Source organism: Hippoglossus stenolepis, chromosome 3 (assembly GCF_022539355.2).
Source record: "Hippoglossus stenolepis isolate QCI-W04-F060 chromosome 3, HSTE1.2, whole genome shotgun sequence".
NCBI classification, from domain to species: Eukaryota; Metazoa; Chordata; class Actinopteri; order Pleuronectiformes; family Pleuronectidae; genus Hippoglossus; species Hippoglossus stenolepis.
This window is the reverse complement of record NC_061485.1, coordinates 16,995,101-17,011,420: the sequence shown is the minus strand read 5'-3', so window position 1 is coordinate 17,011,420 and position 16,320 is coordinate 16,995,101. Positions and strand designations below refer to the sequence as shown.

At 42.7% G+C, this 16,320-nt stretch overlaps 2 protein-coding genes across 5 annotated transcripts in view; both read left to right on the top strand.

The window, feature by feature from the left end:
• Positions 1-9,558, top strand: part of LOC118105042 (inositol 1,4,5-trisphosphate receptor type 1) — a 66,824-nt gene extending 57,266 nt beyond the window's left edge. For all 4 annotated transcript variants that reach the window (XM_047339393.1, XM_047339392.1, XM_047339391.1 and 1 more), the window contains 7 exons: positions 203-392; positions 478-570; positions 2,469-2,608; positions 4,002-4,167; positions 6,391-6,551; positions 7,295-7,456; positions 8,275-9,558. In XM_047339393.1, the coding sequence (XP_047195349.1) occupies positions 203-392; positions 478-570; positions 2,469-2,608; positions 4,002-4,167; positions 6,391-6,551; positions 7,295-7,456; positions 8,275-8,361 (999 nt within the window). In that variant the 3' untranslated portion in view covers positions 8,362-9,558. The remainder of the gene's footprint in view (positions 1-202; positions 393-477; positions 571-2,468; positions 2,609-4,001; positions 4,168-6,390; positions 6,552-7,294; positions 7,457-8,274) is intronic.
• A 2,599-nt stretch (positions 9,559-12,157) lies between these two features.
• Positions 12,158-15,825, top strand: LOC118105040 (class E basic helix-loop-helix protein 40). The gene is made up of 5 exons (XM_035152411.2): positions 12,158-12,572; positions 12,691-12,754; positions 13,011-13,118; positions 13,465-13,588; positions 13,796-15,825. Exons 1-5 carry the CDS (start codon positions 12,502-12,504, stop codon positions 14,683-14,685), a joined length of 1,257 nt encoding a protein of 418 aa, XP_035008302.1. The 5' UTR covers positions 12,158-12,501; the 3' UTR covers positions 14,686-15,825.
• The last annotated feature ends 495 nt before the right edge of the window (positions 15,826-16,320 follow it).

The window sequence follows — 16,320 nt, the reverse complement described above, 5'->3', positions numbered from 1 at the left end:
AACGTTTAAAGCAATTATTAGGTTTTTGTAGCTTCACATTAAACATTTACTAGTCACTATGCTATGATAACTGTATGTAAGCTCAAATACACTTTATACTGAATTTTCAGTTTCTTAGTTTACGATTTGAGAAGCATTAAGTCACTTTACAATGAATTTCATGGCACATCTTTGGTCTTCTAAATGTTTTGCCTCTCTGCAGCTGTTTGACTTGGTCTACAGAGAAGAGACCTTGCTGAACGTGATCAAGAGTGTGACACGTAACGGACGCTCCATCGTACTCACCGCCGTGCTGGCGCTCATCCTCGTCTACCTGTTCTCCATCGTTGGCTACATTTTTTTCAAAGACGACTTCATCCTGGAGGTGGATCGGATTCCCAACACGACCATGAGTGAGGAGACGCTCACACAATTACACATCATGGGGGGCTTCATTTAGAAATGAACATGCATGAATGACCTGTTTGTACTTTCTAGAAAGTGGAGCCAGTCTGGCCAGCGAGTTTCTGTCTGAGGGAATGTGTCGTGGAGGGATTGATGAGAACTGCACCACAGGGACTCTGCAGGAAGGTAATGTTTACAATTTCACCTGGTTTTTACCTGGATTTAGCTGGAGAAATCAAAATTTTGTTTGATATTTTAATCATTAAGAACAATTGAGTAATACTTAAATGTTCAGTGTTCTTATGTGAGTTTCTTGTCACGAACTAAACCTTTGTAAAAGTGTGAATAATAAGTTTAATTTGTAATCTGGTTAATTTTAGTGAGAGGCTTGAAACTGTGGAAATTGGCGGGACCAACACTCGGCTTTAAAACTAATTTCAGGTTGATGAGGAAGACTAAAGAGCTTATATGCAAAAAGAAAAGATTTATTGTGGATTAGTTTTGTAAGTAGAAAGGGTAATAATAATTCACACAGGAAGGATTTCTTAGTTCTATGACGAAGAGAAATCCAACAAGTTAAAATTATTTTTTGTAGAAGCTGTTTCAAATCCTGGGAAATCACCCATGGCCTTTTCAAACCACATAAATGAAACTGTTTGATATTTTTGTCAATAAAGTGCACTGTTTCTTTGTGTTCTGCAGTTTTCACCCTAATTCATTTCACATTTCATTCATGTGACTCAAGCCTGTTGACCAGAATATCTCCCATGTGACCTCATCGCCCCATCATGTGACAGAAACATGTGAACGTCCCAACCGCACGCCCTAAAAAACAGTTTAATGCAGGGGAACGTCCTGTCAGTCCGGTTGTGTGGTTCTTTTTGTTCCATTTGTTCTAAAATGTAGAGATGACCTCAGCCAAACGTACCACCAACCATACCTTGGTGGTAACATACTGTGTGGACCCAGGAGAACAATTTACGAGATGTCCTCGAAAACTTTGTCCAGGATGTGACATATAAAATAATACGAAGAATTATGGACACATTCAGTTTGGGACTCTTGATAATGTAGCTTCTATCACTTGACTTAACTACTGTGCCGGTCAGGACCGATAAACTTTATCAAACTGGATAAACTATTCAGAAATATTTTTCTTAAGTGTAACCAAAGCCGCCGCCACATTCCATCTAAACAATAACACTTTTTGCTTTGACTAACTGCTTTCACACTGCGAGTCAAAACATGTAAACAACGTTTCAGCAGATATCAAGTCCTGCTCTCATACAGATTACTAGTGGTTCTTTATTATTATCAAGGGAGATATTTAAAAGCAAGGCAATACTTGTGTTGTTTGTTATCATAACACAGTTGAATGCTGGCATATGAAAGTTCATTGTAACACAAGTTCATACCTCTGCCAAGGCCCAACAGTGCCCTTATGAAACCACTTTTAAAACGAAAAAAAAAAAAAAAACATCCCTTCATTGACGTAATGTTAAAGGAAGTGGAAAAAAAGGCTTCCTCCCGCACCACTTCCTCCACCAAGTTACCTGGAAATCTGTTGCATGGTTTCTGACGAAAAAAAACATTACAACAGGACATCACAACACTAAATGTGTGTTTGTATGTGACACACAGTCACACAAATAATGGCTTAATGTAACGGTCATGGTCACACACACTCTAATGCAACGCAAATAGCGCAGGTCAAAGGTCAAGTATGTGAGACTGAGCACTTCTGAAGAGGTGCAGCAAATATGATATCATGCTAAAAAGATGGAATATGAAAATGTATCTGCATATGGTTAGTAGTCTGGCTCATAAGTGAATTTAATACTATTCAGTCACAGTGGTTTCCTAATGTTACATAAAGTAAAATGAGTAGGAGCTCTTTTTCCTCCTATACCAGGTTCATGAGGACTTCAAACGTAAATCACGATTTCTGATGCCGCAGTGACATAAATATTCGGCACTTTCCATTGGATTTTTCAACGTCCGTAGACAAATGCACCTGCTAGAGTTAAATCAACTGTGCCCAATTAATTCAGATGACATCATTCCATTCCTTTGTGCTTCCACAGACTTTGGCAATGACAGTGAGGAGGACAGCAATATGGAGCGGACGTGCGACTCTTTACTCATGTGCATCGTTACCGTGCTGAGTCACGGCCTGCGGAGCGGAGGGGGTGTCGGGGATGTTCTCCGCAAGCCTTCCAAAGAGGTACGTGCAGCTGTGATCAGGCTTGTGAAAGTGTGCGAGGGCTGAGAGGGTGAGGCAGCCACAGCTGCAGGCGTGGGTCATGTGAGCTGGCTGTGAGCCTGCCGTGTGTTGAACTTGTTTTTGTCTCACAAGCGTGGAGGTTGCACAGTATTTACAGTCTTACAGCTGCGTCAGCCCCCCCCTGCCTTGTTCGAGAATCAAACCTCAAAATAGATTTCCACTGAATTCAGGCTAAGCCACTAATGATGTCAAAAGAGGATGTTAATGTCTCCCACACATGTTTTCAACATAGTGCACGTTAGGCAAGACGTCTTGCTGAACAAGCTGGACCTAAACCAGTGTGAGTGTGTGACTGCATGAAGCTGCTGACCACTGCAGGGTAATTCCCTTCAGGCTCACTCCATTACTTTTGAAGAGGATTAACTAACATCTTAATTTAAAATCAACCAAAGAATAAGAACTGAGGTCCACAGCAGAGAGCAATCGGTTTATAAAGTAAAATGTTTTTTTCTCATGAGCTGTAAATGATTTTTTTTTTGATCAGCATTCTCCTGAATCTTTTAATGGAGCTGCTCCCAAATACACAATAGACATGTTGGTCCAATATAAGCCTGCGAGACCTCTGAGATCACTGGGGAGTGGTCTGCTAGTGGTGCCCAGGGTCAAGTCTACACACAGACAAACAGCTTGAACTTTTTTTATTCAAGTGAGTTCATTGTTTTTCATTCTTTTAATTTTTTACTTGATTATTTTCCACAGTTCCATCTATTTTATTTGTATTCATTTTCCCTCTCAACTTATTTTTAACATTTTGATGCAGATTTATCCTTTTTATTTTATTTTCTCTTTTAATATTTTAACTTTCACTCTACTCTTTTTAATCTTTCATTTTACTCAAAAATGGTTTGAAACTGAGATTTCAGTTTTTTTTATTGTTTATTTTCACGTGTCTCTGTGTTGTTTTTTGAATGTCCCTGTGCGGCACCTTGAATCCACCTATCTGTGTATGAAAGGTGCTAAACACAGGCTGCATGGGTTGACCGGCCCTCTGCTGTCTCTGTTACTGAAGCATCTGGCAGGGTTCACCCGTGGTCTTGAGTTACCATTAACATCCATGATGACCAAGGTTGACCTGGTTTTTTCGACCCATCCCCTCACCCCCAACACATGCTCACGTAAAGACCTGCCCTTTGGGTCCTATGTGTTAACCGAACATCAGTCGCCCACAATATGAAATCACATACATATTTTGATGCCTTATTAAAGTTAATAATTACTATTAGATCTAATACGCTTCTCATCTCTACCTCCTAAATAGGCAGTGGCACAACTACACAAGATTTGGTGCCGACCCTCTTCTACATTTAACCGTGTTTCCTGTTTCCTCTCACAGGAGCCGCTGTTTGCTGCCAGAGTCATATACGACTTGCTGTTCTTCTTCATGGTCATCATCATTGTCCTCAACCTCATCTTTGGTGTCATCATCGACACCTTCGCTGACCTGAGGAGTGAAAAACAGAAGAAAGAAGAGGTGCTGAAGACGACCTGCTTCATCTGTGGTGAGACTACTCAGCTGATCACTTGTTGGAAAAGTTGAAGTCTCCCAGATGTGTTTTTTTTCTTTTCTTTCCCTGCTCAGTTAACACATGGTGAAATATTTTCCTAAGGATATTATCATGGGAATCAAACCTCTAGCTTTCCAGTGACGGTATGACCTCTAATAATCTGGGCAGGATGGGATCTGTGTGTCAAAGAGGGTCTCTTCCTCTTAGTTAATACTCAGGAACCTCTGATTTCTCTGTGTAGTTGTGGTTTCCGGCAAAAAATATTTCTGTGAAGGTGTATTTACTTTGTTGCACTCCCCTTCCTCTCCTCCTCCCCCCTTCTCTCACTTCGCTGTCGTTCCAGAGAAGACTGAGTCATGAGGGCTTCCTGCCACCGCTGTGCTCGCCTCCATAGTTCATGTCTGTCTCACACGTACGATATTTTCTCCCACTCACATTCTCACACACACACACACACACACACACACACACACACACACACACACACACACACACACACACACACACACACACACACACACACACACACACACACTTATTCATACACACTTGATTTTCATAACATATGTTTTGTGCCACTTCATGGCGTACCCAAACTTTACACTGCTGTCTGTCATCTTTTGCTTTTTCTTATAAGTACATTATGTGTGTGAGTGCCTAAATAACTACAGCGCATGTTTCTAAGTGTGTGTGTGTTTGCTAGTGCTTCAACATCATTGTGTGTGTGTGTGTGTGTGTCTGTGTGTGTGTGTGCGTGTGCGTGTGCGCTGGTGTGCGTGCGTGCGTGCGTGTGTGTGTGCGTGTTGGGTCAGGCAGTGTGGACGGCTGGTAAGCATATGGAATGAGAACAGTATATGTCACCCCGGCAGCCAGCAGCTCTGACTCACTCATATTAAATAAGGCCAGGCCACAGGGGGAGCTGCCGTCTCTATGGTTTCCAGCAGGACCTCGGGGGAACAGAAGATGCGGAGATTAGGATCCGATCTCAACAGGCTTAAGTGGCTCTCCATCCTCCAGCTCGGTTTAATAAGCCACCAATCTTTCTTTCCCGCAGCATTCAGATTAGTTTTTAGATCTTTGGGGTCCGAAAACATTGATTGATGTACGTCATGATCTTCCTGCGCAGGATTCTTACCTGTGGTTGAATTTATTTTCCTTCTGTGCATCAGGAGCAATCCCACAGTAAAACAGCATCCTCCACATCCTCTGTAGAAAAAGTCAAATTAGATCTTAGTTGATTAGTCTCTCTTCTTGTCGTTATATATTACTTGAAATTAGTGGAGAGCTAAAGTTCTGTTTTTAATAGATGTATATCATCAATAATATTGCATTATAACAAATATTTTTCTTTGATTTTGTATGAATGTAGAGTTCACTTTCAATGTGTAAAAAGGCCACATTAAGCATTTAATTTACTTTGGAAATCCACCTAAAAAATTCCCCACCACTGTCTGTGATGCAATGTCAAACCAATGTGCTGTTTCACCCCCACAACATGGGCGCCACTCATCTGATCGCCTCTCATATAGGGGAAGTGACTTTCTTGAGCTCTATTTGGTGCAAATATACTTTTTTGGGATTGAACTCTGCTTTAAACGTGCACAGAAGCACCTGTATTCTGCCATTTGTTACCACCACCGAGGAGCTTGTGTTTTCACTGCGGTTTGTCTGTCTGTTAAACTACTGAACTGAGTTTCTTGAAGATTGGTGTCAGTGTGGGATGTGGGCCAAGGAAGAACAATTTTAAGAGAAAGGAGATGAGGCATTATTCTTGGTGTAGATATGTGGTTTCCGAGCACAATATCATCTGTTTTTATTGCATTGTGGATGTTAAACACAGTATTACTTACTTTTATTTCCTCTCTTCATTTACCCAATTTGGACTGTAAGAATGCAATAATTCCAAATGAGACCACAGGACAGATTAGCTGTATCAGTTCTCCATACCTGCTCTGAACTGGGAAGGCCTGGTTCCTTGCCTGAGTTTATGACATTTCCTGACAAAATAAATGAAGCCTATCTAACTTCGTGATCTATTTCCCATTATATCGCCACTTTTTAATTAATTAATTTGTTCAAAGTGATGTTTTCCCTTCCTCCGAGGACAAGTTTCTGTTTTTTAGTTTACTTTTTTCCCCCCAAAAAAACCCTGGATGCAAAACTGTTGTGTGGAACATTCAAATAAAAGCCAACTTCCACTTCTTTTTATTAATCCAGGTCTGGAGCGGGACAAGTTTGACAACAAAACGGTGTCTTTTGAGGAGCACGTCAAAGAGGAGCACAACATGTGGCACTACCTGTTCTTTATTGTGCTGGTGAAAGTGAAAGATTCCACAGAGTACACGGGCCCTGAGAGCTACGTGGCTGAGATGATCAAGGTAAACAACACGCACGGCCACACCCTGAAGACAAGCACACGAGTCTGGTCCTCGGGTGACAGTGCACGTCTAATTATATATATGGGTTCAACTTAAACTCTCAGACCACATGTCATGGTGCATGACATCGCTGAGCTGCTGCTGTGTAAATGGAATATAAAGGGAAATGTATTGTTCAGAGAAAGTTACTTCACTGCTTAAAGACATGTTCTCTCTTGTTCTTAACGTTCATCATTTCACGTCCATACCGTGGAACTACCCCATTTACTTTACATGTTCACATTGTAACATGTTAGTTATGTAGCTTCATCAGACTCGGGCACTGAACCAGTCGCACACACATTAGTAATCTGTTCCTCTATTCTGATTTCATCTGACAGTCATACCAGTCATGCACATTCAGTGGTACAAACACATAAACAGGAAGTCTAGTGAAACAAGACACAAGCTGCAGTCACGTACTCCAACTAAACAGGTTAAAGCATGATAAGAAATAACTGGTCCGTTCACAGGGTTCTCTATTTTGGTATGTTTTGCTGTCTCAGCTTGTTCCTCTGAAGTTCCTCTGAATCCTCTGATTATAGACCAGTGTCTAAACAAACAATTAAACAACTAAACAATTAATCACAGTATTGCCAAACATTAAAACCTCCCTGTTAGGACCAAGTTTATTAGCTCCTAGTAAATCTATTTCAAAAGTTTTTTAAAATGAGTCAGAGGATGATGTTCTTGGTCGACCACAGGAGCACAACCTGGACTGGTTTCCACGGATGCGCGCCATGTCGCTGGTGAGCAGCGATGCGGAGGGCGAGCAGAACGAAATCAGGAACCTGCAGGAGAAGCTGGATTCGACCATGAGACTGGTGGCCAACCTGTCCGGACAGCTGACTGAGCTCAAGGAGCAGGTACACTGTGACAGTACATCGGGCACTCGCTTCACTTTTGTAGAACATAGCCTTTGATTGCCTCCGCCAAGGACGTTGGGTTTTCATCTGTGTTTGTTTGTTAGCAGGATTGTGCCATAACTAAACAACTGATTTCCATGAAATTTTGTTGAGGGGTGGGGACTGAGCCAAGGAAAAACCCACCTAATGAACAGATCCGGATCAGGGGCCGGATCCAAGACTTTCACTTTCTTTATCATTGCTTTCTTTTAATTTTTATACATTTTCGTTGATTTCTCAGAGAATGATTGATGGATCATGGAGGACTGATATTTGTGAGTGTGCAATTTATTGCAGATCCAAATAAAAAAATCGGGATCTATTGAATTTAAATGTAGTTTCATTAGGGGAACGTTGAGCCTTGGTGGAGGTCCACTGAGTGTCATTTTAGTTTCTTATTCTTCTGCCTCCATTTTAGAAGGACAGATCTCCTATCCTCCAGTTTTTATGGGCTGTTTATGGCAGTTGTGAGTCATAATATCGCTATGGTCTGGCACGGTAACTTCCTGGAGTTAAAAAAAGTGCACACGTGTAAACAATTGGTCATTTTACACACTAGTTTTCATCTATTTTAAGTCATGCCTTGTTTACATCCAGGTCTACTTTTTCCTTACCCGTGTTGGCACAGTATTTCACTCCTCCATTGCCGCAGCTGGATAGCGAGTGCATACGTATACTCCTTTGAGTCAATACAATACCACCACTTACAATTAGATTTCTAGCAATACTATTGGTTTAAAAACTCCATGGGGTATGAATAGATCTCTGTTTCCTCACAGATGACGGAGCAGAGGAAGCAGAAGCAACGAATCGGCCTCCTGGGGCATCCCCCTCACATGAACATCAACCCCCAGCAGCCTGCCTGAGGATTCCCCGGGGGTCACTAGTGCCTGAGTGCTCCTGATGGGGTGCCAAGTGCAAAAATGGAGAATGCCAAAAATTGTGTCCTTCTCCAGCACTGTATGTATTTATGTCCGACCTATGCTTCGGCAGACATTCCTACAATAAGTGTTTCTGAATGTCTATGAAGTGAAAGTTATCTGAGTATGTTACTCGTGGCCTCAAGGGCAGATGTGTGTGTGGAGTATGTGCACCATGTGCCTTGGGACCCGAGAAGCCAGTCTTGTAGGTTTTAGGAGATGAAAACACTGACTTGAGCTTTACTAGCCTGGATGCCTTCTGCGTTGTACCACACTGACTGCATGCCAAAGTCCAGCCATTGTTCCTGAGGGAGTCTTCCTCTCGAGTGGCCTTGTGTTGAGGTTTTAATCCTCAGTGTTGCACCACCAAACTCAGGTCACGTGGATTTGACGGTTTGTTTGAACTCTTGACAGCAGAAGAAAACCTTCATAATATGCAAAATCTAAATAAATACATGAAATTATACCATCATACATTTAGAATAAGGAAACACCTCCTCTATACAAACTGAAGAATTCAAATAGTTTTCCAATGTTTCTACAGCGTTGTTAGTTCATGAAGACAGTCATTTACTTTCGTAATATTTCTATAATCTCAAATGAAGGTTCTACTTTTTCCAGGACACTATTTTTTTAACTATGATTTTTTGAATAATGACCTATATGAACATACTGGAGGGAAGGAGAGAGTCATGTGACTGCAGGTCAATGCCTTTGGAGTCACAGTAGAAGCATAGAACCAAACTTAAAGGATTTTTGGGAGCTGACGGTGAATTAGATTGATTATTATTCTTTTGTGCACTAAATTATTTAATCCTCCTTTATTTCATTTAGTCCTGAAGCACTGATGTTTTCTGTAGCACACACAACAATTGTTACTTTTCGGTTGGTCACTTTGTAAAAGAACCACAGCAGAATGTGAGCTGAGTGTGTGTGTGTTTCTGTGTGTGTCTGTCGGAGTCTGTGTGTGTGTGTGTGTGTGTGTGTGTGTGTGTGTGTGTGTGCGTGTGCGTGCGCGTGCGCGAGTGAGAAAAATAGATGAAGTAAACGATGTCATTTGAAGTGTTGCTTGACCGAACTGTGTCTGAATTGTACATTCCATACTTGGAGTATATATTTAAATAAACAAGTGTGTAAAAACGATATGACTGTGAGTGTTTAACGGCATTGGCCCATGAGCAGATGAGAAAATAAGGTAATTTGAATGTTGGCATTTTTCTAAATCATCACCTTGAGGTCATGTTCATATCTTAGTGTGTATCCTGTTACCTGTGTAACTGATTATATGTTGGAAACCATTTATCTAAAGTGCAGCAGATTGCGTCAGATTAATAAATAGGAAGAAATTTTGAGAATTACATTTCAGAAGAACAGGGATCCTCTACACATGAGGAAGTGCACATATCCTGTAGCCATGTTGTATGAGGAAACACGGAGTATTTTCACACGCTGAGTACAGAAGTGACCATATTTAGTTTTAATTCAATGCACTTGTAAGTCTTTAAACAGCACAGGAGAAATATTATGTATGTTTTTTAAGATCTATACTGTTCTTTTTACTTAGATTTCCTGAAGACTAATATTACATTATAAATATAGCCCCAACAAACATCCCTCCACTTGTCAGTGGATGTATGTATCACATAAACTAATGCAATACTTAAATAGTTTAAGCCAATTTAACAGCATCCGTTACAACATTATTCAATTAGCCAAGAATTTTCCTCGATGTTCTGCGTGAAGCTATATGATCTACAACTGAACTGAGGGGAATTGTCAGGGAATTAAAAAAAATAATAATCTAATTTAGTATAATTCAAAGTTCATTTGCCCCCATTACATTCATGGGGCTTTCCATCGTAGTTGTGGTTATTTAATTAATTCTAAATCACTGTGGCCTCTGTTATGGTCATCTCGTAAATAGCCTCTTGTAGCCACTTCTATTTAATTTACTACACTCGAGGAATTTCCCCCTTTTACTTAAGGCCAATGACGTGAACTTTGTGTGTGGACCTTTTGAGGCTTTCAGGAGGAATGACCACAGTTATAACCTTGACAACTGTTCTTAACACAAGTTATTTTAATCAGGTTGTCTTACAATTTGTGTCTGGGAAGTCAGAGTTTCAAGGTTGATGTAATCTGAGATGATAAAAGCAAGTGTGACGGCTGCTATTTATGACCTTATTTTTATCAGAGAGAGATTGAGAATCCAAATGAAGAATTAACATGGAGAGAAAACATCAAAATCGTAATTTAAACAAAACAAAAAGTATCTTTAGAGTACAGCAAGCCTAACTATGATTATAAATACATAACATTTTTAAATTAAAGTTACAGATACAAAATGGTTCCAATGCAATTGGTAATCTCTTTGAGAGTATTTTGTGTTTGTATCCTGAAAATCAAATAAATCTCATTAAGTCTTTTCATAAGTATCTCAAACAAAACTTTATGTGATTGGATGGTTTTGATGAAAGTGATTTCCATAGAAAAAGACCTGAGGAACATGAGGCTGAATAGGAAAACTAAAGCTGGTGTAAATGTTACAGATTTTCTCTAATCACATCATAATTTCCACTGTGATCGATATAATAACACTGAGCTTTATAATAGGGTTCAAAACCCATAGGAGATAAATAAGTATGTGCTCTTATTTGAGCTTTTACATTGATTTACTGTTATTATATATTTTGTAGTAGGGTGAGATTAGACTATCATTACAAAGAAGATTTTAACACAGCTGTTATTGCACCCCCTTATATGTGCACCAGGACACATGTTTCATGTAAGTCTGCACTTTCAGACTGGTGCACTGTTGTGATCTGCGGTCGTGGCCCTGCAGCAGACAGGTGCAGCCCCGTGTGCAGGCTGAGCTGAGCTGTGCTGAGCAGGATGGATGTGCTGGATGTGCCCTGTGCGCTCAGCGGGCTCCCGGGGCCATGAGGAGATCAACGTGACAGGCGGCACCGCCTCCTGACAACAAGCGCGGGCTCCACAGACTCATCCACGCACAAGCGCACGTGGTTCTCCCGCTGTGGCAGCACTGTTTATATCGGGGCCACTGGACCTGCATGCTGCAGACATATAGATCCATATAATAGAATAGAATACTGTTATTATTATCATCATTATCATCATCATCATCATCGTCGTCGTTGTTGTTATTGTTATTATTATTAACAAGATGTAAAATAACTATTTAGATAATATTTGTTTCATTTGGACTAATTTGGCACGGTTAATGCACTTTTAATATAAAACTGTAAATATAAAAGCAGCTGCATAATGTTTTCCTCTTAGTGAAGAGCTTATGTATCTAAAACGTACCTACCTCATCATAACAAACATAAACACTCTTTATAAACACTCTTTTAAAAACACTAAAAAGCTACTCCAATGTCAATCCCGTGGTTAATAATCCTGCAGGTTCAAATGAATCCCCATTGTGCTTTAATTGTGTTATTGTACATGTTTTCCTCAGCAGTAGATATTTGCTATCACAGCCATCAGCTCTCGTGCACCATCGGGCCATTTCCAACCACCGCTCCGCTCAGGTGGCTGCACGTTCCCCGCGCCGTGGCGCACGGGGAGCGCGCAGCAGGCTTGTTTCCATACACTTCAGCATGGTGGTACACGGGACACGACACGCGCCTCCCTCCTCGCTGACGTACGCAGCCCTTCCGCCCACTGAGGCTCGTTATCGGCAGACAAGTGGGCCGTCCCTCCGCCGAGGATACAGCGCCGTTTAACACGTGAGCCTCATGTGACGGAGGTAGGTCAGGCTGCGCGGAGAGTCAGAGGGTTTATTTAACTCGTCGCTCCGTCCTCCCCCACTTTCCCAACGAGCCACCAACACGGCTGCCTTCCTCCTGCGCCGCGAGGACTAACTTCAGAGAAGATTTCCCACACCCAGAACAACATTCACACGAGTTAGACTCTTGTTCAATAATTGCAACTTAAATCATTTTTGGTGCATTTCACAAACCTCTGCTCAGTGTTTTCTGAGCGCGAAAGTACACGCGTGTTTATTTGTGACTTGTATTGGAAAAAAAAACCGTTGACTGTGCGTAATTGGAGTAAGAAATAATGGAGCGAATTCCAAGCGCGCAGCCACCACCTCTGTCCAAACACCAGGCTGAGCTGTCAGACTTGCAGGGGTAAGTCACACTTTAAAACATTTTTTTATTTTATTGTTTAATATCCAATGTGTCTCAGTCACTGAACCAAACCATGCGTGCACGTCTCACTCTGACCTTTTCTCCTTTTCTCCTTCAGGATGGACTTCCCGATGTATGTTTATAAACCCAGGCGGGGGATGAAGAGAGGAGAGGACAGCAAGGTTCGTTTTTATCTTTTTATTGCCAAACTTAATGAGTGAATCGTTAACTGCAGCGCTTTTATTGAACCCTGTGCGCGACGAGGAAATAACTGACTGCTAGAAGAAGTCCTGTATATTCCCATAAACGGCTGACCTCATTTCTGCTATGACATAACTGCTGGAGACCTCCCTCCCTTGCGCCTGCCTCTGTCCAGGATGAGCTGGCGGCTGATCAGCTGAATTTCCCCTCTAAACAAAGCTGTTTGTTTTCCCGCAGGAAACCTACAAGCTGCCGCACAGACTCATCGAGAAGAAAAGACGTGATCGGATAAACGAGTGCATCGCGCAGCTGAAAGATTTATTACCGGAGCACCTGAAGCTCACGGTGAGTTCACGCGGGAGCTGGGGAGGGTTGATGGGATTCACATGCACTGTGGGGCATGCACCACCGAGTGGCTGATCAGGGGCAGTGCATCCTCTGTGCGTCATCAGTGCAGGGTGTCTCCTGCCATGTTTCATTCTTTGCATGAAAAAATCAGCTCAATCCAAAATGTAATGTTTATTTATGAAAAGTATATTATTCTTTATCTTTATAAACATATTCTAATCATCATTTTTGCTTCTGCTGTTCATGAGAATATTAGAGATCATGCATAAGAAGGGTGTAATGCATTGGTCTCTGTGTGTTATGTAAAACGTGAGGATGTGCTGACTGTGTGTGTCTCCTGCAGACTCTGGGACATCTGGAGAAGGCCGTGGTTTTGGAGCTCACGCTCAAGCATGTGAAAGCACTCACGTCTCTTCTGGAGCAGCAGCAGCAGAAGATCCTCGCTCTGCAGAATGGAATGCAAATTGGTAAGCGGCTGATCACAAACACACGCAAATATGCACATATAGGACGAGATGTTTTTGCTGGAAAGGCTGCAGAACACACAATTAAAGGAATATGCTGGAGTTGAAGGCAAATGAGTAACTTCAGATATAGCCATAGCTGTTGGAAACAAGACTAAAATGTCAAGTTACAGAGTTTCTCACTGTGTGGTTTTCTTGCTGTGTTTACAGAGCAGCCTTCTGTCAGCCAGGAGAAGTCAGAGGAGATGTTCTGCTCTGGTTTCCACATGTGTGCCAAGGAGATTCTTCAGTTTCTAGCCAACCACGAGACCGATGGAGACTTCACGCCATCTCATGTGATCAATCACCTTCACAAGTTGGCTGCAGAGGTGCTGCAAGGCCCAACCCGACCCCGAACCCCTGTCAGCCCCCGGCGCGAGGAGATCCCCACCTACCACCAGCACCAACCTCACAAGGAGATGCACACCAGCTTACCGCCCAAACCCAGTGAGGGCTACGGGAGGAACTGTGTGCCTGTCATCCAGCGAGCGTACGCTCCGACGAGCAGCGAGCAGAGTGGCAGCGATACAGACACAGACAGCGGCTATGGGGGAGAGCTGGAGAAGAACTACGGCCACGAGAGCCAGCTGAAGCGAGCGCTGGGAGAGAGGCAGAGCTCCGGCATCAAGCAGGAGGATGACGAGCCGCGTCACAAACGACCCCGGGTGGAGTCGTCTGAAGATGAACTGCTCTCGGGTGGGGAGTCGTCAACTTCATCGTCCTCAAGTGGTTACAGTAGCTACATGAGCGTATCCCCCAACCATCCACCACCCCATCCACATCCCCTCTGCATGCCTTTCTACCTCATTCCACCCTCCGCTGCAGCCTACCTGCCAATGCTGGAGAAATGCTGGTACCCCGGGGCCGTGCCCATGCTCTACCCTGGCATGGGAGGCTCCGCACCAGCCATGTCCAGCGAAAGACCGTCACCACCTCAGCTAGTGATGTCTCCCAGGGGAGGCTCTCCAGCCCCAGCCATATCTCAGACCCCCATGGACTCCCCTGCCCTCCTTCAGGCATTAAAGCAGGTACCACCCCTCAACCTGGAAACCAAAGACTGAGAAATCCTGTTTTGTAGTGACCCCTGGAGCAGAGACAGTAGTCGGAAGCAGAGGAAAACTGAGCTGTTCCATAATCCAATCCATCCTCATTCCTCCCCTCCGCTCCTCAGCCCGGAGGTCAAACAGCAAACGAGAGGACTTGTTGAAATGATCAAGAAGAGGTGGAGGGCGGAGCTGCATCCGTCCGCACATGGAGGATGCAGAGCTCTGGTTGAATGTTAAATGCTCAGTGATATAACTCAGTGCAAATGTATCATATAAACTGGACCTGCCCTGCACACACACACACACACACACACACTTGGTTGAATGTAAAGAGAGAAATGTTTTAGATGCTGCTGTTAAAGTACAAATGCCGATGACACTGATGCATTTCACTTGTAGCCGTTGCGATAGAGACATGCCATCTAGAAATCATTGCACCAAAACGTCACCCAAAGTCTGTCGCCTATGTCCAGTAAGTCACCGTTATCATAGAGGAAAAAGCCCCTTTGTACCACACATTGTGACGAGAGGTGTCGTAGATCCGAGGGTTCCCTTCCGTGTGTACAGACGAGCGCGAGGCTGCACCCAATTCACGGATGAAGGAATGGTCGCCACGTGACCACACTGAATGAGACGACTTGTTTTTCATTGACAAACAGACCGTTGAGATGGAGTTTCTGTAATTATTGTTCATATACTTCATGTACATTTCTGTTTTTTTGATACCTGTTCTCGCACTCTTGTCAGACAGGAGGGAGGGAGGAGCAGAGTGTGGACAATTGTACGTGGTGTACTCAGAAACTGTGTACATACTGTAGCACTGTGCTGGACCAGGTCTGCATACTCAACATCTGTTTCTGCTCAAGTCAAACCTGGTGTTTGTTCTTGCTGTTGCCTTTTACTTGTGAAAAAGCTGATAAATCTCAGATGTTCATTCTCTGTACTGCATAGTATGAATACTGGAGTCAAAATGAGCGAGGAGGAGAGAAGTGAATGTACACGTTTTACCAGAGGACTAGTTTTCTATAGAAAGAGGTACTTGAGATTTTATATTTTGGGACCTACACGAAAGATGTTTGATGTACATATTTTGTCTATAAATGTTGATATACATTATATAAGTGTATTAATAAAGTATTTTTTTTCCCGTGGAAATTTGCTTTGACTCTGTGTATGAAAGGAAACTGGCACGTGTGCGTGGTCCAGGTATTACTCATTCTATGGGGAACTAAATCTGTTTACTCAGTCACATTATGGGGACTTAAGGAGTAGCTAGGGAATCAATATAAGTCCATGTAAAGTCCGCTGAAGTCAGGAGACCCGACTGCTTGTGTTCCTGTCGTTTTATCTTTGTCAGGACCATTTAATGCATAGACCCTACAGAGTGAGGACATTTTGACCAGTCCTCACTTTTTCAAAGGGCTGTTTGAGGGTTAAGACTTGGTTTTAGGGTTAGGGTTCAAATTAGGTTAGGGTTAGGCATTTACTTTGGATGGTTAAGGTTAGGGCAAGGGGCTAGGGAATGGATAATGCATGTCCTCACTAGGATAAAAGTACGTGTGTGTGTGTGTGTGTGTGTGTGTGTGCGTGTGCGTGTGTGAGAGAGAGAGAAAACAGCCAGGCTGGAATGAAATTAAGTCTGTCCAGATT